The sequence below is a fragment of the Leucopleurus acutus genome (genome assembly GCF_964270905.1).
Source record: "Leucopleurus acutus genome assembly, chromosome: 6".
In the NCBI taxonomy this organism is placed as follows: domain Eukaryota; kingdom Metazoa; phylum Chordata; class Mammalia; order Artiodactyla; family Delphinidae; genus Leucopleurus; species Leucopleurus acutus.
The window spans coordinates 108,115,323-108,143,182 of record NC_139149.1 but is presented as its reverse complement, the minus strand read 5'-3'; the positions used below and the strand labels follow the sequence as shown (position 1 = coordinate 108,143,182).

The window sequence follows — 27,860 nt, the reverse complement described above, 5'->3', positions numbered from 1 at the left end:
TTTCACTTCAGCTGCCAGAAATGCCAGAAACAAGTTAAAAGTTTAATTATGACAACAGTGTAGGGGTTTACAACTTAAATATCTATGCTGTTTTTCACCATGATACTAACCTCTTGCCATAATGTCTATTTTCCTTAGCCCTGAGTTTTTTTTTTTTTTTTTTTTTTTTTTGCAGTACGCGGGCCTCTCACTGTTGTGGCCTCTCCCGTTGCGGAGCACAGGCTCCGGACGCGCAGGCTCAGCGGCCATGGCTCACGGGCCCAGCCGCTCCGCGGCATGTGGGATCTTCCCAGACCGGGGCACGAACCCGTGTCCCCTGCATCGGCAGGCAGACTCTCAACCACTGCGCCACCAGGGAAGCCCCTAGCCCTGAGTTTTAACTTACGTTCGACCATTTTATTGTGTTTGTATTTTCTGTCAGCTGTCATAATTTTTTAGTGGAACAAGATGGATATCCATTATTAAACCCATCATGCAGTCAATCAATCAGTTTCTTTATAAGCAATGCAAAAGAATAATGTTCCTCTGTATTAGAAGAATTAAATCGATTGTGACAAATTGGAACTCATAGGGATCAATGGTCTATTCATATTTAATTAGACTTTCTTTGATGACAGACTGTATCTGAAAAGTCATAAGCAGTTTCTTCAAAGTGATTATTAAATTACTAACATTAAAGTAAAACCAGCTGTTTTAGAATAAATGTAAAATAAAATGTGAACGTTTTGAGGGATGTAATTCTCAATTACTTATTAAACATGATGTTACACATTTATTTTAAATGTATGTGGATCCGTCATGAATATCAATTTGTATCAAGGGTATTATTACCTAAAAGTGCCATTTTTCGTTTGTACATTTTACATTTCGGACTACTTTGCTCAGGTATTAAAATGCATTAAATAAAATAATAGGAATTTTAAAATATTTAGTTTTGCTTCCAAAGATACAAGGAGAATTGATCATTTTCTCCCATACTTCAGTATTAACATAAGTTAAACAACACACTTAGTTGTTTCTGTCCTAAAAATCTATAATTTTGAACATAATGAAAAGAACAGAATAAGAATTCAATAAATGACTTCTGATACATTGTGCCTATGGATAGATTTATCTGTTCAATTACAGTTTGATCAGCCAGTTCTTCCACTTAATTTATGCAGACAAAAAAATTCAATCATTTATCTGGGTAATTCAGACCAAAAATCATATAAAAATAAAAAGTACTTGTTTACTTGAAAGGAAAGAATGAAACCTAGTGACTTGAATGCCATTTCATCATGTGAGGATAATTGGAACCTGGAAAAGGGCACATAAATTTCCTACAAAGAAGACTAAATGTCATTAAATAGTGAACAAAATATGTTTGATTAGAAATTTATCTTTAAGAATAATAAAATTTATAAAAATCAGTTCAATTTATCAATATTTTAAAAATAGAAAGTGTGAATTATGTAGCAAACAAATAATGAATCTGGTGTTGATCGGATTGGAAGATCATAATTTTTCCTTTAAAGTTGTATGTTAACGGGGCATTTTCTGTCACAATATCATAAAGAATGTCAGTTCTGTAAATATATTCAGTAGTCTCATCAGTTGTGCCAATTGTTTTTTTGTTTTTTTTTGTTTTTTTTTTTTTGCGGTACGCAGGCCTCTCACTGTTGTGGCCTCTCCCGTTGCGGAGCAACAGGCTCCGGATGCGCAGGCTCAGCGGCCATGGCTCACGGGCCCAGCCTCTCCGCGGCATGTGGGATCTTCCCGGACCGGGGCACGAACCCGTGTCCCCTGCATCGGCAGGCGGACTCTCAACCACCGCGCCACCAGGGAAGCCCCCAATTGTTCTTTTAAGTCTGATTCTCAAATCAGTCCCCTGTGAACTATCTGTCATGTCACGAACCTCACTGATTTTCTCTTCTTCCGATTTTAACTGATCTCGCTCAGACAAACTCTCCTCTGACGACAGTTTGATATGTGATAAAGAGTTCTCCCACATCATATTCTTCTCCTTTCTGAAATCCTGCATTTTATGCGAGATTTGCCATTTTGATTTATTAATGTTTTATTTAAATAAAACTCACAACATCTTAAATCACCAACAGGCAACTACCAAAGGCGTTGATGCCATGGGCAGAGATAAACACTCATGTTAGGCGGGGAGGGATCCTCTCTGGAGAGTAATTGTGAGCTGTCAGTCCATTCGTTAATGAAACTTTTGCTTTCTTATACAACGTTTTAACTGAAAAGACTGGAAAATGAATAACAAGGACACCTGATCTTCGGGGGGACAATTTCCAATGACTTTAAATTTACCAGATTTTCTCCAGTGAAGGCACTGCTGAAAATCTTTTCCATTTTTCCAAACATTATCTTATAGATGAGTAAATTTTCTAATGAAGCAATGCAGGTACAACTGACTATTTCAAAAACCTCAAACAATCTGCTGGAAAATTATCCACTGTAGTTAAGACTAAAGAGGTCTTTCTGTTTTCCAAAATATCTCACAATTATTAGTCCATTTTTACTACACAAGAAGTAATTTGAGTTGAATGAATGAAAAACACCAAACAGTGTTCCAAGATAAATGTCAATCCTTTTCTTCTCCCTTTCTATAAGACTACCGTGTTGATTAAAGTCTAAAAGGCAACAAGTATATCAATTGGATTAAAACCGTGTGGTAGGTCTTCTGATGGTGTCTGTGGTGACCAAGGCCTGGATGAAACAGATCCACATCTAATCCCTCACAGTCACCGAATCACTAATCCCTATAATGGGTCCCTTTATGCCTCTGAGGAGGGCAAAAAATGCTACCACAGAAACAAGCTTTTTTTGTGGAGGATTAGAGTCAAATGTAAGACAGATATAAGCCTTTAAAAACAAAATACATTCATTAATGTATTTATTTAGTACAGACAGTCCACTGTCTGCATCTGTGGCTACTGCACCCTCAAATTCAATCAACGGCACATCCTGTACTATGTTTATGATCCAAAGCTTGTTGAATCTGTGGATGCAGAACCCACAGATAAGGAAGACCAACCTTGGGACCTGAGCATCTGTGGATTTTGGTATCTGAAGTGGGTCTTGTAACCATTCCCCCCTCGGATAACGAGAGACAACTGTGTTGTATATTTGAAAATTGCTGAAAGAGTAGATTTTAAAAGTTCTCGCCACACACACACACACACACACACACACACACACACACACACAAAATGGTAAATGTAGACTGACGGACGTGTTAACTAACCTTATGGTGGTAACTATTTGTCAACATGTGCATATATCAAATCATATTACATTGTACATCTTAAATTTACACATTGTTATATACCAATTATATTTCAGAAAAGCTGGAAAAAAATACTGCCCACATTTGAAAACACTCATGTTGACTGATTATACGCATTATAATTAGGTACAGTTGTCTGTTCCGTATCTCTTATTCAATAAAGGAAGTAGAGGGGTATAAACAGAGAGAGAGAAGAAACAAATGTAAAAAATGGGGAGGGGCAGTTAGAATATGTCACTTAGGTACCTTAAGCTGCATCTTACATGGTGGGCACAAAAGCTGATGGAATTCAATCAAAAATATTTTGCCCCTAACATGTGCTAAGTATACAATAAATATAATTTTCTTTGTTTTTTAAAAAATTCAATCCCTATCTATCTAGTCTCCATATGACTCAATCAGCTTAATAATCAATCTCAGTCATTAAAGGGACTCTCTTCCCCTCTCTATGATCTCACAAGAATCCAAACCTACCAGAAAAAATTGGGTAGTGTCTGTAATTCCCCAATCTCTCATTGTTTCTGATGATATCTTGTTTTCCACTGACATGCAATCACTTTCTGTGCATTTTAAAAGTGGGACAACAGGATCTTTGCTTTATCTCTGAGCCCTAATACTTAATGACTCAGCTTCTGTCAGCTCAACATAGCCATTCCTTCCAGAGTTCTACCACCTTCTCATGACACTTACTCTAAGAAAGGCTGGGTTCCCTCTCTCTGTGGTTTCTACCAACCTCTATACCCTTCCTAACTCCTGTTGCTTCTCAAAGTCAAGTTAGTATAGAAACACATGATATATGTGTGCAACACAATCCCCGTTGTCAATATTAACAGTAAACAACTATTTTATTGAATTCTTTCCACTAAATATTGACTTTTGAGTGGATGCATGAATATAATTTATTAAAAATGGCCCATTTAGTGGTCTTGTTCAAGCTTAAACTAAGATAAAACTTACCAGTAGATAATCAAGGGGAAGAATCTGACTGATTTGGTCAATTGGTATAATTCAAATCTAAGAGACTTTTCCATAAAGTAGTACCTATGTCATAATTAATTACTGAAATTCACCTAAATTCTCCAACTGAACTCTTCTGATTCTCAAATGCAATTTTTAAAAGGCAACAAGCATGAAAAGAGTTTCTCATTCTGGGGACCTACTTTTTTTCCCCTAACCTCATCTGTTTGGAATGAAAGTGCATAGAAACAGCCAATCCCAGGCTCTGAAGCGTCTGATGCCTGACCCTACGTGGCTCAAGAGTAATTTCTTAAAGAAAGAATATGAATGGTTTACAACCAAAGTCTATCAAAAATAAAAACAGAGAGAATTCTGAGTAATTTTTAAACATCTTTCATCTGCTACTGACTCCTTCCCCTGGCTCACCATTTTTGTTCACGGATTGTACTTCTGAAGGAATATGAGTTTGAACCATGCTCTGATTTAATACAACACAGTAAATAGCAAACCCAGAATCATTTCTGCCTATGGTACTCACTACCCTACAAACAAGACATTGCAACTGATGAACACATACTTAATAGAAGGGCACAAAAGCTTGGAGGTAAAGGTGGCAAGAACAAAGAATCAAAGGTTCTAATCAGGTGAAGTTTGTAAAATTGGATTAGGTGCCATGAGGATTTGTGCTTCTGAGCAAATATCTCATAAACCTTTTTTTTTTTCTCATTGATGGCTGAAATTCATGTAGCAGGTGACAATTCAATCACTATCATTCGGAAGCAAAATAGCATTGTTTCTAGATTGGACCAATTCAGTAGCCTCTCACTTATATCTACTGAGAGTGCCGACCGTGTCTCACATAGACTCACCCTTACCTTCCTATCCAATCTTTCCTTGGCTTACATTCTCCCTCACTGTCTAAGCACCAGCTGCGTTGATCTACTTCTGGTCATTCCTACACGCCAGGTCTCTTTGCCTGGATGCCTTCCTCTTCTTTACCTGATTAATTCCTAGTCATTCTTTAGAAGCCAGATTCTCAGTGAAGCTTTCCCTGGGCTACCTTTACTAACTCAAAGCTTCCTCTAAAGATCACAGTTTACACTATAGTCTATTAATCGTGCAGTAGCATTATGTCTAAAAAAACAATGTACACACCTTAATTTAAAAACACTATTGCTAAAAATGCTAACCATCATCTGAGGCTTCATTGAGTCATCATCTTTGTGCAAGAGTAAAATCAAAGATCACTGATCATAGATCACCATAACAAATATATTAATCATTTAAAAGTTTGGAAGATTGCAAGAATTACCAAAATTTTACAGAGACAAGAAGCGAGCAAGTGCTGTTAGAAAAATGACACCAATAGACTAGCTTGACATAGGACTGTCACAAACCTTCAATTTGTAAAAGAAATAAATAAAATAAAATAAAAAGCAATATATGCAAAGTGCAATAAAATGAGTATGCCTGTATATTACAATATATCATTTAGAAGGTTCACACAGATCCAGCTAAAGACCAGTTGAATGTCATGATTATGGAGAAAACTAACATGATTAATACAGTATTCCACCTCCCCTACTTCCAAGCCCACAGATTCCACTGACAGTATCAACTCTCAGATTCATTCAAAACATCACACTAAGCTGAATTTCCTCCTCTCCAATCTATATTTTGACTCATTTCTGTCTTCCCTAAAATGATGGCTTTTATTAAAAGCCTTATCTTGCAGCTGAAGGTAGTGAATGTCACTTCCCTTTGCTTCCTTTCCTAATGAACAGGACTCTAATGGCTTCAGGCTCCTAGCTCCAGAACACATTCCCAGCAGCAGTCTCGAGAGAGATTTTAAATGCACAATTATTTGGAAATTATTTCCTCAGATATAGTGAGGATGGCATAGAAGTGAGGCACATGGTCTGTGATGAGAAATAAGGATAGAGAAGAAACCAAGAGCTTGACGATGAAAGACCCACAGTCCATTGACCAAGATGGACTTAACATTTCCCTCATCTTGACTAAACTTTAGTCATCATCTTTCTGACTCCAAGACCAGACTTATCTTTCCTTAGAGGTTTTTTTTTCTAGATAAATTATACTTTTAAATTCTTTCTCTGCCCCTCTGAGATATAAATCTTTTCAAAAGCCTCTTGCCAGTTTTACAACCCAGGAATGTCTTTCTTAAGGACCTGGAAGACTTCTGTTTGAAATATAAACTTCATGGGACATAACATGTCTATCTTCCAATTTCTTTGGGAGGGTAGGAGCCTGAATTCTGTGGGTACCTTGCTCCAAGTTATAAAACTATCCCACGTCACGGAGATATGAGAGTTTCTTTTTCCTTTGGGTAAGGACGATTAACAAAAATTATGGCTATGCTCCCACCACCAACCACCACCATCCCTGTTCTTAAAAAATTTCCACCCTTTCCTTCAATGGAATTGAGTACACACTGAATTCTGGTCTCTCTCCCCTATTGTAATCACCTTGAATAAAGTCTTTCTTACCTGTTTAACTTTGGTACAAATTTGCTTTGCGATTATGTTTAGGAATCTTGATTATGTCTAAGTTGTTAGTAGGACAGTGGTGGAGAGCTCAGACTTGGCGGTCCTACAACCTAGACTAGAATTCTGACTCTTCCACTGCTCATTTGTAAATTACTTCACCCCTCAGTCTGTTTCTTCATCTATGACACACGAGAAGGCATTGAATTCTTTCAGAGATAATAAGACTGGAAAGAAGGGAATAGGATGCAAGATGTATCTAGAGAGTAAAATTGGAAGGATTTGATAATCGATTAGATATGAGGGGTGAGAGGAAAAGGATTCAAAGATAAATTCCAGGTTGTTTTAGCTTGGAAATTTGGGGTTGATTGTAACAGAAAAAGCTGAGCTGAAAATTCATGGGGAAAGGCAGATCAGGTAGAAATAAGTTGACCTTGAGATAGGTGCAGAACGTATCGATGGAGATATCCCACAGGCTGCTGAGTATTCAAATCTGAAGCTCGAGGAGAAGTCTGGAGCGAGAGAATGAATCTAGACCAAGGTATCAGAGGCATGAGATCTCTTGGGTGAATTGGTTAGGTAAGAATAGCTCTCCTTTTCTCACTCCCAATTCTCATCCTCCTGAATTTTGAATATCTTGTTAAATATATATACTTTAATTTTCCTGGTGGGCCCCAGTTTCACTCTATAGAAATGGCAATAGAATTCAGTCTCTTGGACTTGGACTTTTCATGTTACTTAGGACACACCTTAAATTGGCCTCTGGTTCTTCCCACTCCTGGCTGCTCTCGCCACCTCCAGACCGGGACTGACTGTGGTTGGTCTCTTGGTCCTATTTTAAAGGGTAAAATAATACAAACTATGCTGGAAAAGAAGGAAGTAAAATACAATCACAATGATCTTACTTGTGCACATTTTATTTCCACATAGCCATCTGAGGTCTGAAAAAGAAGAAAGTAGGTGAAGAATGTAGTTAGTGGACAATCTGGACAATAAATAGGAAGTTGCTTGGTGATCAAGACTGAACATTAGCACTGATGAACAGTCTCCCTGTTGCTTTGCCCTTGTGCAGTCACAGACAAATCCGTGAGTGTGTTCTCCATTCTATCGCATAATTCCTGACCTCTTGCAAGCACATCAGTCATAATTAGTTTCAGTAAGCTTGGCATTTTGTTGTGCCCTTGGCATTTCCACATCAGTCTTGTGCATTTTGCAGCAGATTAATAACTATGGCTTAATAAAAAGCAGCTCTATTTAAAATTTGGTTTCTCGTTTTTCTTGGCAATTTTACTTTCCTTTCAAGAATCGTAACTATTCAACCTAGACAAAACAACTACTGCCCATCTGTGACCATCTAAAGAGTCTGTGAAAATGTTTCAGCCTATGTGTTTATTTCCACGTCTACCCAATGAAGCTGTCCTAGCAATTGTAAAACAACCAAACTCACCCAAATTCCAGGGGTCTCTGTTGGCTATCCCTGTCCTGACATACATATACTCCTTCTGAACTTTCTTCCATTGCCTTCCCCCCAAATAATACCTCCTTATCCCCCATATTAATAGGCCTATGTAATAGAAGCACATGCAATGAGGCAAATAAACTCAGAAATCCTCTGAAAGCAATTTCCATTAAAAAAATGTGAAAAGAGGATAACAGGTGTTTTATTGCAAGTTATCCAGCTGCTTTATTCTTTTCTCATTGTCCAGCTTTCTTTGAGACAGTGAGTGGAGAGCCCTGAAATATTCAGATATATATTCAATTGTTCAGTTCATTTGGCTATTCTCTTTCCATGATATTCAGTACACAACTCTTTGTGAACATTTAATTTACTTTTTTGTTGTTGTTGCTGTGTAGACAATGCTTCATAATGGAAAAATCCCAAGGTGTGGAATTGGAAGACTTGGAGTTAAGAGCATAGTCTTTGATATACTGTGTGACTTTGGCAAAATTGTTTAACTATCCTGAACTTGCATATTAATGTTTCCTGAATCACTTCTCATTATTTGTGTGCAGAAAAAAAAAAAAAACTAGGCAAGCTGTGTGAAAATATTCACTATATAAAAGTAATATTCAAGTGTGATTTTTTTCAGTCTCTTACATATTTTTACTTCTATATATTGCTTTTTTTTTTTTTTTGTCTTTCTCCTCCAATACAGCATAAACCCCAAGGTGGTGAGGAGTCTTGTATGTTTTATTCACTGCTGTATCTTGAGCTCTTCTCACAATTCTTGGTGCTCAGCAGCTATTTGTTGAAAGAATAAAAACAAGCGAATGCAGATTTGTACTTAGTTTTTTAATTGTTCAGAATGAATATGTTCCTTCTGCTTTTTCTGCTTACAAAGTGGCTAATGGAACTGTTAACATATCATTAGAAAGAAATCTCATTTTGATTGAATTTCAGAAGAAATTAAATGTTTGTGTGTTTCTAGAAGATCTTACCTTAGAAAATGAGAACTTCTGAAGTAAATCTGAGTCAATGACCAGAAGGTCTAGAATAGATAACTGTAAGTGTTTATTGATGTTAATTAGCTCTTGCACTTGTAATTTTGGTTGGTGGGATAAGCTTAAGTCCATCTGCAGTGGAGAAGAATATATCAGGAATACCAATATAAGTAAAGCTTCTTCATAATTCCTATTTGTGGTTCTCTCACAATCGACATGTAGCTACATTTGAGACATGCGTGTCAGATTCTTTGGGAAATCATACTGTAGACTCTATGACAGTACAGATAAAAGAGAGTAATCTTATTTCAAAGTAGGTCTTGAGGGGGAAAAAGAAGTCTTATTCTCTTAGCATATCTTAGCTTAATTCTTTCACAAGGGAAGACATTCCTCGCCATGGTGATCTTCTATATAGGACACGCTCAGTTCTGCTCTGTCAGGAAACTGACTGATGAACTAGATGGCTCGCTGAGTTCCCTCCCTGAGCTACAATGAACAAGTGCTCTTAAACTTTGAGTCTTTGCTTTGCCCTCTTTGTGTGTACCACACAGAAGTCCTATTTCCTGTCTGCAACTAGAATTTGCTATGAATATTAAATTTACAGGATTTCTCTCAGAAATATGTTTATAGCACTCTTGAGCACTTTAGAAATAGGGACTAATTGTGTTAAGCCCCTAAGCAGCCTGGACGTCTCTTTGCATAACCTCTCTAGCTGGATTTGCTCACTGTCTGCTCTCAGCTCACTTTTCTCAGTGGCATCTAACGAAGCAATAGTATAAATCTACTGTGCCAATGGCTATATTGTCCTAATAATGAGGAAACCTGTTCATCTGCTCAGCTTCACTAGAATTCTGTGCTCCACTTCCCCTAGAAAGGATGAAATGTGATTTCTAAGAACAAGCCACGCTTTCTTGAATCTTGGCTATTTGAGCATCTACAGAGTTATAAAATCTGAAATGCATATTTGTATATATATCATATTTTATGGTCTTTTTAGTGAACAACCTTTTTATGCTGCTATAATTCATATGTGGCCTAATATTTGAGGTTCTCATTAATAATAGTTGCATATAGGTTATAGCTATTGAATAATTTGTGTTCCAACTGCTTTATTCTCATCATCTACTTTTAGAAAGCAAAAAATTTTACTCTTATCAAGTTTTATCTCAGAAATAGCTACCGCTGAATGAGTGAGAAGAGTATTCACTGCTAACCTTCAAACAGAGATGCTGGTATAATTGGCTTCAAATTTTATCTATAAATTGTGCAAAGATATAATTTAGCCAGTAATATCTGTTATTACAATTTCTGAATTGTTGCTCAAATTAAAACTTTAACTAAAAATTTCCTCTTAAATATAAAAGCTTAGAGGTATACTATCAAAATCTCCCTAATATTCTTTGCACATTGAGAATGGTTTACATGTCGCTTGGCTCACATACTATTTTTCGTGAAGTGGAAAATGTAGACATATTTTTTTCTCTTGAAAGCCCAATGTATATAAGCATTATAGCTTGGGACCTAATATAATGAGCTTCATTTTTCTGTTTATATTAATTCATTCACTATTATTTTAGTTGAATGAACCCGTGAGAAAAGAGAAAATAGATGTTTGATTATTTCCTCCATTTTTACATCTCATTCTAAAACCTGATCATTTTAAAGTTGCTTTTTTTAAACTGAACTAGAGTGAAGAGCCATCTCTAATATGCTGGACTGTGCTACTCAACTTCAATTCGGGTAAAAATGTTTTTGTGGGGAAAGCAATTCAGATCTGGTAGGGAGGCCTTATGCATGCTACTTGAATTTTGTATGTGAGTCACTTTATTTAAGGTTTTTCTGCAAAAAGAAATCTACAAACACAATGACAAAGTATTGTTATAATGAATTTATAACACAAAAAAATAAGATTTAATAAGATTATTAATAAATTCACATACTGTGTTTTCTCTGCCTGAGCAGTTTGATATATCGTGTAGAAGTAAACCTCTAAAGTATGCTTGCTTTCCAAGAAAGAGATTGTGTGCTATTCATAACTATATATAAGTACCATGTTTTTCAAACTAAGAATCAAGACACCTACTCTACCAAGTATGTGGTTTTGAAGTACAGTTCAGCAAATGATTTGAAATCAGGTCCATCTTGAAAAACAGAAGTCATTTTAGCTAGACACAACTTTATTTTAAAATGAAGATGGTTTTATTTAACTTCTGAGGGGAACATATAATTATTATTACCTAATTATAGTATTATATAATAATTATCCGTGGTAATAATTATTACCATTGTTGTTATTTTTTTTGCTACAGCTTGTTGCTATCGCGAGAAATGTTTAACTGAGTAAGTAGGTACATTTGGGTCACTTAATTATCTACTTCCTTCTCCATCCAACTGCTTCTAATTCTTTATGAAAAGCTTTTCAGGAGATAGGTCAGTTTTTCCTAATTTGATCTTCTCGTCTGCTCACAAACATTATTAGATCTCTCTTGTCCCACCCTCATGTTTCTCAACCTTGAAATCTGTTGGTAATACTTTTCTTTCTCTGTGTCTTTCCCAACACCATGAGATAATTTTCAAGGCCTATCAGTTTTAACTCCAGTGATATTTTTAAAATTATTCATCATTGCTCTTGCTTAAAATGACTAAAATTGCTTTAAAATTTATTAAAGAATTGAAGAGTAGATAACTTAATAAATTATTAGCTAAATATCAACAGGCCATCAAAGATAGACAGAAAATCTTAAAAGCAGGCAGAAAAGAAGATACAATGCCTTTAAATGAAATTGACAATTAGATTGACAGCTGACTTCACAAAAGCATAACTGGGATGCCCAAGATAATGAAGTAATATCTTTGATATATAAAGGAAAATAATGACCAGTTTAGAATTCTATATTCAGTGAAAATATCCTGCAAGAATAAATACAAATATTTTCTTACAGACAAAAACTGGTAATGGTATTTCTCACTAAAAGGAAAATTGTAGTGCATTTTAAATATATCAAGCGGTTACATTAAAAGCGGGATGGGGGCGTCCAAGAGGGAGGGCGTAACTCATTCACGCCTTTTACCCCATGCTCCCAAATCAGGTGTCTCCTGCTGTGATATCTTTGATGTTTTACTGCCTTTGTTCTCTGGCATCCTCATCCACACAGTAAAATTTCCTTGAATTCTAATTAGGTACCAGTAACTACCAGCAATGGAGATGTGACGATAATTTCACCAACTCCTTCTGGTTTATTTTGTGCTCCAACATATAGTGATATTATTGGTTTTTTCATAGTTATAATGGCTTTATAGCCTTTGAGATTTGAGGTAATATACTATTCATTTTGACTGAAAAACAAAGAGCTAGAGCATGCCTACAGGTAAGCATTGTACAGAAAATTAATTACAAGGCTTTCAATGAAGCTGTAACAAATGTCCATAAAAATCTGTTGCCCCACTATTCTCTTAATATTAAAATAATAAGTTTGAGTAGCACAAACTGAGCTCCTCACCTATAGATACCCATAAACCAGGTTGGAAGTCTCTGAAAGTCTTATCTACAAGATTAATTTACCTTTTGATTCATCCAAGATGTGGAGCCCAATCTCAGACACACATCCAGGGTATTACCCAGGACAGACACTACCTGAAAATATGCATGCAATCTTTGAACCCTTTTCTGAGTTTCTAAAAATTATTACAACTTCATCGTCTAGCTATTTTTGTTCTTTTTAAAGACAGCTTGCTCTGCTGTGTCTTTCCCCTTCAATGATACTACAACTGGCTTCTTTTTTCCCCCCCACCCTTCTCCTCTCCTGCTTCCTCTCCAAATCTGCTCCTGTTTGTAACTCCTTTATTGTGGGTGTGGTCCTCTCCATCAGCCATGTGGGTAGTTGAACTAAACTCACCCACCTACCTCTCTGCTGCCTTGTCTGCCAGGAGACACTTCCAGGAATCCAGGTTGGTTGTGGGGGGTGGTGTCCAGGAGGACATACAGCCAAGTCATGACCGGGGCCTCTTCTTTCATGCCAGCATTCCATCTACCCCCTGGGCTCCCAGCCCTCAGATTTTGACCAGTACTTTGCAGGCTTCCTGGTTCATGGTGCCAAACTGCAAATTGTGCTGTGCACCTGACCTCTTTTTTAACATCAAATTTCACCCTTTCTGTGCCCCATCCCCTTGGGTTCCTGCTACGCTCTTCTAGTTTAAATGACTGACTCCAAGTCATTAGTAGGGATTCCATCATGAAGATTAGACAGGTGGTGGATATTTTCAGTTGGACAGTTTTCCTCATCCCTCCACTCACAAAAGGGGGATGTTTTTCTATTTCATTTTCAGGGAGGTCTAGGCCTGGTAGTGTGTTTGGTGATGTTCTCTATGATTCAAGTCCCCCTCTTCCCTCAAGAGGACCGTCCATCCAGTCTGGTGCAGCAGCACATCTCCTCCTGCAAACCCTCACCCTTGTCCGCATTGCTCTTCTCTGGACCCCAGGGTCCCCATGAAATGAGAGCACCCTGAAAAAACACAGTTCTTAAGAAAGTTAGCATGTGACCAAAGCAAGTGGCACCATGTGAAGACATCAGGCCTCGGGGAAAGAGCACAGACTGGGGTCAGGTTCATCTAGGCTTGGATCCCAAATTATGCCACTTAACTGTGTAACTCTGAGCAAACTCCGAACCTCTTTGTCTCAGTCTTCTTATGAATACAATAGGGTAATAACACTTCCCCTACTCTGAAGATATGAAGTGACAAATGTAAAGGTCCTGTCACAACAACTGGGATAGAATGGGTGCTCAGACAAGTGTACCTATTAATATTGACTGAGATTTTCTCCTTTCATTAATAGCAAACCTTGTACAGTAAAGTAAATAATATTAGTCCCATTTAACAGGTGAGAAAACTGAGGCTCAGCGAGATTAAGTAACTTTCCCAAGATAAAGCTAGTAAAGTGACAGCTGAGACCCAAATTCAAGTCTTCCAACTTCCAGCACATAGTAGTATTTTCACTACATCACATGTCATAAGGATATTTTTTTTAATTTTGACATATATATTTATATTAATCACAAATCTTCTCATATGGCATATTGTTTAGTGTGTAGATGTTCTTATATGTTTCTTCATTCTCTTGGTTTCAGATGTTGCAATTATAATTTACATGAATTTTTTCTTGATAAAAATATGACAGTTCCACTTATGGTTTATATCCATTATTTCTAGCTAAATGTTAGTTTTACTAACATTTGTATTTCAGGACTATAGACTCTCACAGACAAAAGCATAGAGATAGAATTAAAAGATCATGTTCACCTTTATCTGACAATTGGGGATAAATCACCAAAATTTTGGGGGTGCGTTTATTGATCCTGTCATATTATTGAGTGCTGACTAATTGGCAGACATGGTGCTAAGTATTTTGTAGGGTTCCATAGTGACTTAGATGTATAAATCCTAATGTGCTTACCACATGTCCGAGAGCAGGAATGATCCGGGAAATGTTATCCCCTCTGCCCCTTTGAAAGGAATATTATTCAACCTCATTCTAACACATGAGATGCTTCCTACAGGCTTTGGATATTTTAAAAGATAATCTAATATACCCAAAAAAGACCTCAATAAAAATTCTTTAAACTATTAAGATAGTTTCAGAAAGATGAAGCCATTAGCATTGGCTGTCCTTACCCATTAGGAGAGCAGGAGCTACTCCTTTTGAGGTGATCGGTATTTTGGCGTGATGATGCTATTTTAAACTGTGCAGGTAATGCCATCCAGCAGCTTCCAGGATCTTCTGCTCCTGATCTAAGTGAAATCTCATTATCCAGCACTTGCTCCATAGGACTGTCGAAGTTTAATTTCATTTGGCCAGTTACTTATACAGCCAACTATGAAGCCGTTCAACAGCCTTATCCCCCAGAGATATAAGGAAAACCAGATGTAGGCTCATATACAGCAGACCATGACAAAGGACTCTTCAGCATAAAAGCTTTGCCATGGAGGTTACCTTTGGTTAAAGGCAGCATTTGCTTGTTTTGTTGTTTTATTACTTCTAACAGTCAAATTAATCCATTTTCACTGTAGTAGCTTTGGTGGAACCCATGAGAACTCATCACTAAAATGGTAACCTATATGTTAAGATGGCAAATTTCATTTGACTTTGAAGGAAAAAAATTATTTAATAATCGGGGAAATTCCTTATGACTGTAAGTATAATAGATTTTGCATTTCCAATTTTTTTCATAAGCGCTAGATTTTCAGAGTTTACAGAGATCACACATTTTAAAATAAAGAATTCTTTTGAGTCACACACACACACACACACACACACACACACACACACACGTGTGAAGAATGTAAAGAATTTAGAAAATGTAGAAAAGAACAAGAAAGAAAATGTCACAAGTAATCCCTTTACCCAAAGATAAGTTCTGTTAACATTTTCATATGTTTCTATGCATATGAAACTATGTATACATTTGTTTTAATTAGCTCATTGATTTAACAAACATTTACTGAGCTCCTACTATATGCCAGGTATTATGTTTGGCCTGAGAATGCCTCATGAAAAACCGAAAAAGATCCCCACGTTTTTGGAGTTTATACCCAGCAGGTAATAAACCTGCAGGGGAGCGCAGGGAGGAGAGACCCACAATAAATAATAAACATAGTAAATAAATACATCCTATAGAATGTTAGAAGATGATGCTGATAATGAGAAAAATAAGGCAGGTAGGAGAGATGGAAACGCCAGGGATGGGGGGCCTGGCTGACAACAGGATGATCAGTAAAAGCCGCAGTGAGAAGGGGCATTTGGGAAAGACCTGAAGGAGGTAATACGAAGGGATTTTGCAGACAAAGAGCAGAGGGGCAGCAGTGTGCCTGTCCTGTTCTAGGACTAGCAAGAAGGCCAGCGTAGCCAGAGTGGAGAGAGGCAGGAAGAGTGTGAAGGGCACAAGGTCTCAGAGGTCATGGGATTTCAAGCATGTAGAGCCTTGTAGTCCATGGCAACGACTTACAATTGTACTCGAAGTGAAATGCAAACCTATGGCAAGGTTTTAAGCATAGAAATGACCGGATTAATCTTACATTTTAAAAGGATGCCACCTACGTCAGGAGTCATATTGTATAACATTTTGTGTTCAACTGTATTCATTCAACAGGGGAGCATTTTCCCAAGTCATTTTGTATTTATGAGGCATCATCTTAATATCTGCATACTAATTCCACCAATGTACCTATTAGTGAATGTATTATTTTCAGTTTTTCTCTACTCATGATATTGAGTTGAACATCCGGTACGTGAGTCTTTATCTCAGTGTCTGTTCTTTAGAATAGATTCTTGTAAGGGGCGGTACTGAGTAACATGTATGAATAAGAGTTGTGAAACGTATGTCCAGATTGTTTTTCAAAAAAGCCACGTACACTTATACCCTCAGAAGCAACATGTAAAATATGACATATTATCTTGATTGGCAGAATAGTATGCAAGTTTTCCTAACTTAGGAGACGAACAAAACTCATTCACTCACTTATTTATCAACAAAGACTTCTTAAAATCTATACTGTACAACAATCATTAGACACATCAGAATGACACAGGCCCATATTTTTCACACACAGCTACATTTCTTATCTTTCTTCTTTCACTCCTTTTTTCTTCATTAACCCACTTTCATACAACCGACTTTGAATGTAAATGACGAACATGCATGGCTCAAGCCAGGATACATCCCTTTTCCTCCCTCTCCTAATTTCTTATATCAGTTCCTCAATGTGATTTTTGATGATACCTGAAGCAGAGGCTTCACAGAAGCCTAACTCCCAGCATCTCAGAAGAAAGGGTTTGCCAAGCAAATGAAGGGGGCAAACAGAAACACAGAGGAAAAAATATATTAAACGCTTTAGAAAAATCATTCTTATGTATTTATTAGTCTTATTAAATTTTTTCAATTAAAGTAGCATTTAAGCAATACAACTTCTTTCCTCAAGAAACACTTTCAATTCAAATTTTCACTTAAGTCAGACTAGTCCTCTGTAAGCTTTGGGGCTTTGCTTCAATGATCTGAATATTTCCCCATGTTGACAAACATAAGACTGTGTGTCTGAACAGGCCATATATTTGTACAGCTTTAGACTAATTGAATGAATTTTATGTTCTCTTGGATTTAAAAAAGTTTCATCATTCTTTATTTTATAACCTCATGGTAATAGTCAAGAGTCAGCATAAGTATATATATATTTTAGAAACTCAGAACTGAGAACAGAAAAATGTCACTATAACAAGTATTTATGCATTTATTCAAAAGGCCTGCATGTATTATGTTTAATTTACCATCAAAATGTACTTAAAATCTAATAAGGAGACTCTTAAGAGTAAGTAAATGTACAGGGCTTAACACGGTATCATTTCCCAATTTAATATTGAGTGCTTTCCCTATGCCAACACTATGCTACTGCTTTACAAGAATAACCCCATTTAACTACCAGAACAGTTCCATGATACAGCTTGTATTATAATCTGCATCTTACAGATGAGGAAACGAATGCTCAGAGAGGTTTAAGTCACATGTCTAATTTCATCCAGCTAACAAGTGGTAAAAATAGAAACTTGAACCTATGTTTCTCGAATACCAAAGCACTAGGATTTGGCTACTTCGGGACTCATTTAGAGGTCATGGTCATAGAAGCAAAGGATTAGAAGGAAAATTAGAAGTTACAATGGAAAAAGCATGGTGTAGAGATAAGAGAAGAAGGACAAGTCTCAGATCACTTATTTACCAGTGAAATAAACTTGGATTACATTAACCTCTAATCCTTGATTTCCCATCTATAAAACAGATATAATTAAAAGACTGTGTAAAACACTCCATAGATGCTAACCTGCTATGCATTAAATGATGGTAATATGTTCAGAAGTAATACAGAGAAGATTGCATAACAGAACGAGGCACTTGCCCAGGTGGTTTGGTGGAAGAACAGAAATTAGCTGGGAGTGGAGGTGGTTACTGTAGCATATATTATTAAGTATCTGAACTAAAATCTAAATGCAGTGACATATATGATGTGTTTTGACCCTCCAAACAAATATCACCTAAATCATTTTTTTAGAAATAAAGCACTTTGGGATAAATATATACATAGTAAGCATCTAATGGTCTTCATGTATAAATGCATGTTCATGCAACACTAACTTAGCAACACTTTTTGTCTGACATTAAAATAATATTTTTGCACACACCATTTGTAGGGCATATGTTTTCAAAAGTCTCCCCCTAGCCCTCATTAACAGAAGGGGGGAAAAAGCTAAGCTATCTTGCTCTTTCACTTGGCTTGATCCTCTTTTCTGAACAAGGAGTTATATTTCAAAATTATTTCTTGGGCGTCTTGGTGAAGGCTGAGATTGTGAAACCACCTTTTAAGGTACAAAAATAAGCTCCTAAGGTAGTGATTAAATTCTTGAGGCCAGGGTCTCCCTGGTGGCGCAGTGGTTGAGAGTCCGCCTGCCGATGCAGGGGACACGGGTTCGTGCCCCGGTCCACATGCCGTGGAGCGTCGGGGCCCATGAGCCATGGCCGCTGAGCCTGCACGTCCGGAGCCTGTGCTCTGCAACGGGAGAGGCCACAACAGTGAGAGGCCCGCGGTACCGCAAAAAAAAAAAAAAAAAAAAAATTCTTGAGGCCATTATTTATTGTCACCTATTTACTCAGAGATAATATATGAATTTGCAAAGCACAGTATTCTGACCCACAGAATATTGTTCAGTTGAGCCCCTTGTTTTATGATTAATAATAAATGATCTGTTTATACTCTTTTTATTGTCATTTTTTAATAGTACCTCACAAAAAGTACACAAACTCAGGTCTGCCACATTTTCACTGATCTGAGGACAAAAAAATTAGAGTGAAGTTTGTCAACCATCTTTTCTTAAAAAGAAATATTCTTCATTCTTAATGTATCATAGTATCGTTACATTGTTTAAATGTCCCTTCTTTGAAGAATGAATGTGAGAGAGAGGTAGTAAAGGATTTTCTTTAAAGGTCCTTATTTGGGAAAATAAAAGCTTGGTTGCTTTATAATATTATTGTTGTTATTGTTATTTTACTGGTCCAGGAGATCAAAAAAGTCTGGAATTCACCATTCTACAGTTCTTTGGTCACCTTTAAAAATTAAAACAGGGCATAATGGTGGTTTTTAAATATTTTCAGGGTTGAATAGTCCTTTCTTGTAATACTTTTAGTAAAATCCTACAAAATTAATGAGGAGTTTATAGGTCTGCTAGTCACTGATAAGCTGGTGACATATTTAATTCTCATGGATGACATGATGAGAAAGCCATGCTCTGATGTCTCCAACCCAGAAAAGAAAAACATGAGTACAGAAGGAAAAACATGTGAATTTCTTACCAGAGATGGAACAGAAGGTTACACGGTGTAGAAGAAAAGCCTTGCACCAGACACTTGTTAGAAATGCAAGACATTTTATTTGAGCTACTGCAGTAAGCGAGAGAGATAACTCTTTATAGAACTGAGCTCAGCTCCAAATACAATGGGGACAATTGGGGATTTATAACCATTGGGCAGGGTGGGGGTTCAGTGGATAGAAAATTACTAAGAGGAGATATCAAGGGGAGGGGGATCCTTGCTAAAATGGCCTGACAGGATTCTTGCTAGCATCTGACCAAGGACTTAGATATTAAGGGTGAAGGATGAGGAACTTAAGTAGATATCAAGGGTGGAGAATTTTACTAAACTGACTTAGCAGGATTCTTTGCTAAAACTGGGCTCGGCAGACTAAGGTCAAAATCTAGTTGAAAAGATGGTTCAGAGGAACTTGACTAGAGTTTGGTCAAGGAGGGAGTGTTTGTCAATAGATTGGTCAGAAGATGAAGGTAAAAGAAACTAACATATCATGTGATTTTTAATACAAATCATTTTTTAATTAAATTTATTTAAAATTTAAAAAACAAAACAAAAACAGTTCACCTATTTCTCCCACCTACCTCTCCCTCTTGTTTTATAAAGATATAAATATAGATATAGATATATAGATATACACGCACATATGTATATGTTTTTAGATTCCACATATAAGAGAGATTGTACAGTATGTGTCTTTCTTTGTCTCACTTATTTCACTTAGCACAATGCCCTCAAGGTCCAGCCATGTTGTTGCAAATGGCAAGATTTCATTCATTTCTATGGCTGAATAATATTCCAGTGTGTGTGTGTGTGTGTGAGTGTGTGTATCCACCCATCCATTGATGGACATTTAGGATGTTTCTATATCTTAGCTATTGTAAATAATGCTGCAATGAACATGGGGTGCACATATCTTTTCAAACGAGTGGTTTTGGTTTCTTTGGAGAAATACCCAGAAGTGGAATTGCTGGATTGTATGATAGTTGTATTTTTAATTTTTGAGGAGCCAACAAACTGTTTTCCATAGTGACTGCACTAATTTACATTCCCACCAACAGTGCACAAGTGTTCCCTTTTCTCCACATCCTCTCCAACACTTGTTATCTTGTCTGTTTACTAATAGTCATTCTAACAGGCATGTGGTTATAGCTCATCATTGTTTTGATTTGCATTTCCCTGATGATTAATGATGTAGCGTATCTTTTCATGTACTGTCTTTTCATTGGCCATCAGTATTCAGATCTTCTGCCCACTTTTTAATTGGGTTGTTCAGTTTCTTACTATTGAGTTGTATGGGTTCTTTGCATACTTAGGATATTAGCCCCTTATCAGATACATGATTTGAAAATATTTTCTCGCATTCAGTAGTTTGTCTTTCCATTCTGTTGATGGTTTCCTTTGCTGTGCAGAATCATTTTAGTTTGACGCAGTCTCATTTGTTTGTTTTTGCTTTTTTTGCTTTTGTTTTCGGTGTCAAATTTTTAAAATTATCTGTGAGCTTACTGCCTATATTTTCTTCTAGGAGTTTTATGGTTTCAGGTCTTACGTTCAAGCCTTTAATCTATTTTGAGTTAATTTTTGTGTATGGTGGAAGGTTGTGGTCCAGTTTCATTCTTTGGCATGTGGCTGCTCAATTTTCCCAACACCATTTACTGAAGAGACTGTCTTTTCCCCATTGTATATTCTTGGCTCCTTTGTCATAAATTAATTGACCCTATATGTGTGCATTTATTTCTGACTCTATTCTATTCCAATGATCTATGCGTCTGTTTTTATGCCAGTATCACACGATTTTGTAGGTTTGTAATATAGTTTGAAATCAGGGAGTGTGATGCCTCCAGCTTTGTTCTTCTTTCTCAAGATTCTTGTGGGTTTTCAGAGTTCTTTTATGTTTCCAAAAACAAATCAGTTTTTGAAAGACTAACCTAAACCCCTGAGCTTCATCTAACAAGTTAATCCCTTTAGCTGAGGGTAAAAGAAGGACATTCACTTTAGCAAATTTTCATTTTGAACCACACAAATGTGTATTTTAAAATCCTCTAAATTCTAGGTTGTGACACATTGTTAAACTGGCTTTAACAAGAGCAACTTGATTCTTTGCTCAAAATTCCTTCTGATAGATGCGAACTTTTATTTTTTTTCCGAGTGTCGCAATTAGAGGATTTAGTATTAAAGCTCAAGAGTGGATATCCTTAACAGAACTGAGACAGTCAAACCAATTACTATATTTCACTGAAAGCATTCTTTAACTGGGGAAGAAGATAAGAAATCTTACCTTTTAGAATCTTAAAATTGTCTAACTTTCACTATGTTTATTAGACTCTCGCAACAATAGCAGCAGGACCCCTTTTCGTTAGAATTATCCTGGGAAATACTTTAGGTTATCTTCTCAGATGTGGCTTATCTCACCATATGTCACCACTGCAGAAAATTAAGCATTGAATTCAAACACTCTTTTGTGCATAATCTTTTGAGGTCAAACAGGATGCTCAGAAAGATAAGAAAAAACAACATTAATAAATACTAATTGAGCACCCATCACTGCACCAGACACTTGTTAGAAATGCAAGACATTTGCAACGTCCTAGGTTGTAAGGGGTCCCTAATCTTTCAGTATTTACAGCCTAAAGGGGGATACAGACAAACATTACATAATTATATATCATTTTGACAAAGGCTAAAACAGGATAAGGTTCAGGGTGCTGTTGGAACACACAAGAAGAGTGTCGATCTCATTTCTTGGGTTGGGTTGAGTGTTGGGAAGAGGGTGGGAAGAGGTGAGAGTGTATGTTTGTGTTTGTGCATTGGACAATGGAGGTTGGAGAGGAGTAGTGGCCTCTTTGGCAGAAAGAGGGAAGGGAGAAAGTACAAGAAGTGATTTATAGACTGAGACCCAAAGGATAGAGAAGGAATTATCCAGGAAGAAGAAAGGGGACTAAGAAGAGTGTTTCTAAAAGAAGTAACATCATATGCAACGGCTCAAGGGCAAAAAAGAATGTATATTTAACTTAATACATTAGATAAATGTTTCTCAAGCTTTAATGAGAATACGAATCACCTGAGTTTAATGTCAAAATACAGATCTTATTCAGAAGTTCTAGGGCAGGACCTGAGCTCCTGGGTATCTAACAAGCTTCCAAGAGATATCAATGCTGCTGGTTCATAGACCAAACTTTGAGTAGCAGCATATAAACAACTCAGTTTCCAGTAACTGGACACTTCACTCTGGTGAAATAACTGAATATTCCTTAAGCTATTTTCTGATGTGACCTACTTATTCACACTGCATGAATCATTAATGATTGCAGTGTGGTGACAGCTCAGGACTCGGGCAATTCATATATAACATTGCTCTACAAAGGAGTCTGCTTCTCTTCCTATAATATTTTTAAAGTCACTACTTTAAATTCTGCTTTTGTTCCTTCTTTCCTACCTTCGTCTCCCTCCTCACTGAAATGTATTTAGCAGTTTCAGCATGAAACCAGTCTGAAAGGATGTGTTTAATAAATACTGTCAACACTTGTCAAAATCAAATGAAAATGTCCCAGGAAAGTATTTGCAGCCATACCCATTAGGAGCAAGTTATAAGGCTGTACTGTATCTTGATAGCAGTTCTTTTAATGTCAGTTTGAACTCATTTTAATAAATGCATGAGTTTCATGTTCTTGCCATCTCTGTCTCATCCTGTAGCAGCAAATGTTCTGCTTCTCTAGAGACAACATTTTTGCAAATACTCTAAAAATTCCATTTCCATTCCAAAGACATGGGAACAGATTGGGCTGTGTTGTAGCCACCTACTGGAAATTTACATCCATGTCACATGATTTAAAAGATATGCCTCTCTAGATATATTTTGGATATAGGTATCAATAAATTGATTCATAATGTGTTTCAGGAGAGTGAAAGATGCATTGGCTTTGGTGCAAGGAGTTGCCTCACAGTTATTGTGAAGTAATGCACAGATTTTAGTCCCACTATGTGACTCTATTGCCTCATTTAATTCTTATAACAATAAACAAATATATATATATATATTTTTTTTTAATGCTATACATGCTTAGCCTTAGAACAAATGGAGTGAACCCTACAGGCAAGCAACAGTTTCAAATTCCCTTCTTCACCTTCATCTCAGACCAGGATCTCACAATCATCTTAAAGGCAGAAGGGCTTGCAGGATACATGTGGGTAGACTTGTCATTTCTTCTTCCCATTAGACTAGCTCAGCAGTTAAACTTTTATGTACATAGTAATTACTATAGCACCCGTGGCTACTTGCAGTCATATACATTGTGCTTCATGGGAAAACAAGGAACTTCCATGGGTGATCTTTCACTTTTCCCGATGTTCCCATTACTCCCTGATTTTGGAGCTACTCTCCCTAAGTTAGATGTGATTCCCCTTTAGAACGATCACAGATTGTTGAAGCTCTGTTTCTACTCTGTTTTATATCAGGCTTGTCTCCACCTTACTTCTCAGTCTGCCTACTTCCCACTCTCAGGACCGATAACCCTGCAAAGAGACATGGGAGGTGTCCTAACAGTGAACCTAAGTCCTTTGGTGGCCTGGATGGAGGTGATCCACCAGCTCACCAGAGTTGCCTAAGGGACACAGTAGCAAACAGGACATGTAGCTTTGTAGATTCTTCAGCCTGAACTCCTGCACATGGAGCTTTGGCTCCTAGAAGAAATAACATACAATTTCTCTGACTTGTGGGCCAAGTTATTACAGCCCAAAGTTAGCTTGGTCTGTGGTCCTGTCTTCCACGTGAAAATGATTTGGAACCTCACCTGTTTGGTGTTTGTGTAAAAGCCAAACTTTCCTGTGGCCAAGAAAGCATTCAGAGGGACATCTGCAGTTGCGTTTGAGGGAGAATCACACTTAATAGCGTAAAAAGCTATAACCTCACGTGTGGGAAGCCTGTAAAAATATGGCTGAAAACTCAGACTCTCTATGATATTTTGAAAGTGATGTCCATAGCTAGCAGGGACCACAGACTTTACTCCAAACATGTCATCTATAAAAGAAGAGACAGACCCTGAAAAGCTAGGCAGTATCCTGGCTAAGAAGTTATAGCCGGTATCGGGAGCCAGTTAGCTTTTGCATCCTTTCCCCCTCCCTCCCTCCCCTCACCTTCCTTCCTTTCCTTCCTTCCTTCCTTTTGCAACCTTTCACCAGTTCAACAAAAATAACATGGGTGCTATCTTTTCATTTAAATTATACTCATTCTATTCCTCAAGGTGGCAATTTCTCAGAAAATAATACATAAAGTTTAAAATAAAGCAGATCTTACTTGAATTATTCTTTGAAATTTTTACCCAAATATCTGATCTGTTACACAGCACCATCAGCAGTCATGTAAAAATGTTATTCTTATAATTAATAATAGAAATACAAACAGACTACATACATGCAATATTTGACTTATGGTTAATTGCAATGCAGTGAAAGTTGACTAATTCAGAACTTAAAGCATGAGGGTTATGTGTTATTCAGAAATACATTGTTTATTTAACTGATTTTCTATTGTGCTTCTCTTAAGAAAAAATTCTATATTTTGGGTTGATAATTGCATAAAGAATCATTAGACAGTATTCCAAAAAATGTATTTCAATGAATTGTATATATTCTATGTGGCAAACAACCATGAAAATAAAATGTGTAGACTTGAGATAACAGTACATTTTTTTAAAAACCCAAATTTGCATATTTTCAGAAGAAAAATATTTAGCCTAATTTAAATACAAAACAACCCTCTGAATCTTAATATTTCTAAATATTCTAAAAATATTTTCTAAAAATAATTTCAATTTATATCACATCTTGAGGCTGCAGAAATAATTTCAAATCTTTTAAAATATTTATACAGCCCCGTATATAGTCAAGCCCACCAAGATTTGACAGAAATAGGGGAAAAGGATATAAGTCTAGAATAATGGAGACAGAGAAGTTAAGATACCATCCCCAGCCACAGAGATTATAAAGAGATGACCTGTGTTTTCTAAAGCTCATGTTCGTTTCATAGTACCACCCTGCCTCCCAGTTAAAATTATGTTTTTCCCTCATTTTAAAAAATAAAATGAGTTGGGTTTGTTTTTTGTTTTGTTTTGTTTGTTTGTTTTGGTTTTGGTTTTTTTTGCGGTGCGCGGGCCTCTCACTGTTGTGGCCTCTCCCGTTGCGGAGCACAGGCTCCGGACGCACAGGCTCAGCGGCCATGGCTCATGGGCCCAGCCGCTCCACGGCATGTGGGATCTTCCTGGACCGGGGCATGAACCCGTGTCCCCTGCAACGGCAGGCGGACTCTCAACCGCTGCGCCACCAGGGACGCCCAAAATAAGTAATTTTTATGTGTCCATTTTGGCCGAGCAGAATTAATGTGAAAATTGAAAGGATATTACTTGGGTTTTAAAACTGCTTGCTTAAGAAAAGATGTCAACCCTGTTAGAAGTCATGCAGATGCACTGTGTCCATCCACCTACACTGGAAGGTGATGGGTCGCAATTTTATATTCACAACGGAATAGGTCATAGTGCTTCCACCAATTACAAAAGTGAAACCAACAAAGAGGCAAACATCAATGTCAGCAGGAGGGTTTGCAGTGTTCAGCACAATCTGAAAAGATGATTTTCCATAAAACCACATCATGCTTCTTTCTTTCTGAATATGGAGATGATTCACCAGAATGTGTTCTCTTTTGTGTTTTGGGGCACAAACAGCGAGTTGGAGTCACCCCTGATGTATGAGGTTCCGGAACTGCAGCAGGGCAGCGCCAGCGGCAGCTCGGGAAGTAGCTTGGGTAGCTCCATCACTGCGTGTAAGAAGGTAACACTGCCTAACACCACTCTCCTCTCACCGATTGAACTTGAACACTACTTTAGTTTGACTTTTCAAGCACTTCTTCTAAAGCAGGAACAGCAACAAAAACACACCACAAAATCACCCACAATTTGCTCCCCAGGACAACCCCCTGATGACATTCAAAAATCTAATTCATGGAAATGATCAGAAAACTCAAGCATTTCAGAAACGTCTGATTTAAAAATTCTAAGCCTCCAGTGCTTCACCACACCTCCAACTTTTTCTAGTAACTCTTTCCAAACATAGCCATGATTGACGGCTTCTTGGATCCCCTTGTAGAAAAATCTTCACAGGTTTTGAATGGCCCAACTTATTATATTAAGCTCCTAAGTCTATATCTAAGAAAAATTCATGGCTCCTCTCTTTTTGCTGTTTTCTTAAAGGGAAGGGTATGCCTGATTATTTTATTAGGAACAGAATTGCATTTCCTGGAGTATAGATTTTAGAACTGATAAACAAGTCTTGCTTTAAGACACTTGCAGAAAGTTGTCATTTGAACAACATAAAATCATCTAATTTAATTGTCCGATTTTTCCAGCCAATCCAACTTCAGGCCCAGAGATTTAAAGCCAAATGCCCACTTCCTCATCTAATGCTTTTATCACTATTTGATGCTGAATTCCAGAGAAAAGTGTGTTCCTTTTCATGAAAACTTAGAGGAAATCACACTGGATTAGTTCATTTATTGTTAAAACAAAGTTCAATTATAAAAAGTACTTATAGCTATAAATTAAGATAAATTCTTTTACTAATCATATTGTATAAGTATATATAATTACGTATACATAATGTGCATTATATATGTATATATATTTCAATTTATTGATTACTGTACCCAGTTAAGCAGCCTTATGTATTCTCTGCTTGTGTGATTTTGTATAGTTTTTAAGTACCAAAGAAAACAAATATCTTCATTAGAAAACATATATTGATTATAAAAAAAGTGGCATTAAACATAATTTTACAAAATATTTTTATGCATATATTCATAACCAAATATAAAAATATACCTGCCTGATTAATTAAGGATTCTTATTATCATGTGTTATATGATCCTCATAAAATTCTTATAGAGGATTCTGTACTATGAATTTCAGTTTTTAATGTAGAAAACTGAGGCACTACAATTCAAAATGACTTTGAATTACTTATGAAAGAACTAAAGCAGCAGGTTTTCAAGCCCTAGGTATGGTCTATTCAACTCTGTAACTCTATAAAGTCTTCACTGGATGCTATGTCTTTCATAAGGCTAAATGATTTTTAATTTATTCTAATTTTTAAATAACTCTATTTCTATTGATTAGAATTCCAGCGGCATTTAAAAGAAAGATTGAAGCCAGACTGCCTGAATTTGACACCCAGTTCTATAATTACTAGTTGTGTGATTTCAAGCAAATTACCTCTTCATGA

The 27,860-nt window shown here is 36.8% G+C and overlaps 1 protein-coding gene across 3 annotated transcripts in view; it reads left to right on the top strand.

Moving 5' to 3' along the window:
* SPHKAP (SPHK1 interactor, AKAP domain containing) overlaps positions 1-27,860 on the top strand; it is a gene marked incomplete at both ends in the record, with an annotated part of 129,347 nt that overhangs the window by 7,004 nt on the left and 94,483 nt on the right. For 2 of the 3 annotated variants that reach the window (XM_082841138.1, XM_082841137.1), the window contains one exon: positions 26,309-26,414. In XM_082841138.1, coding sequence (XP_082697264.1) covers positions 26,309-26,414 — 106 coding nt within the window. Of the gene's footprint in view, positions 1-13,063; positions 13,141-26,308; positions 26,415-27,860 lie in introns of those variants that run through there. The other variant, XM_082841136.1, reaches the window with a different exon arrangement.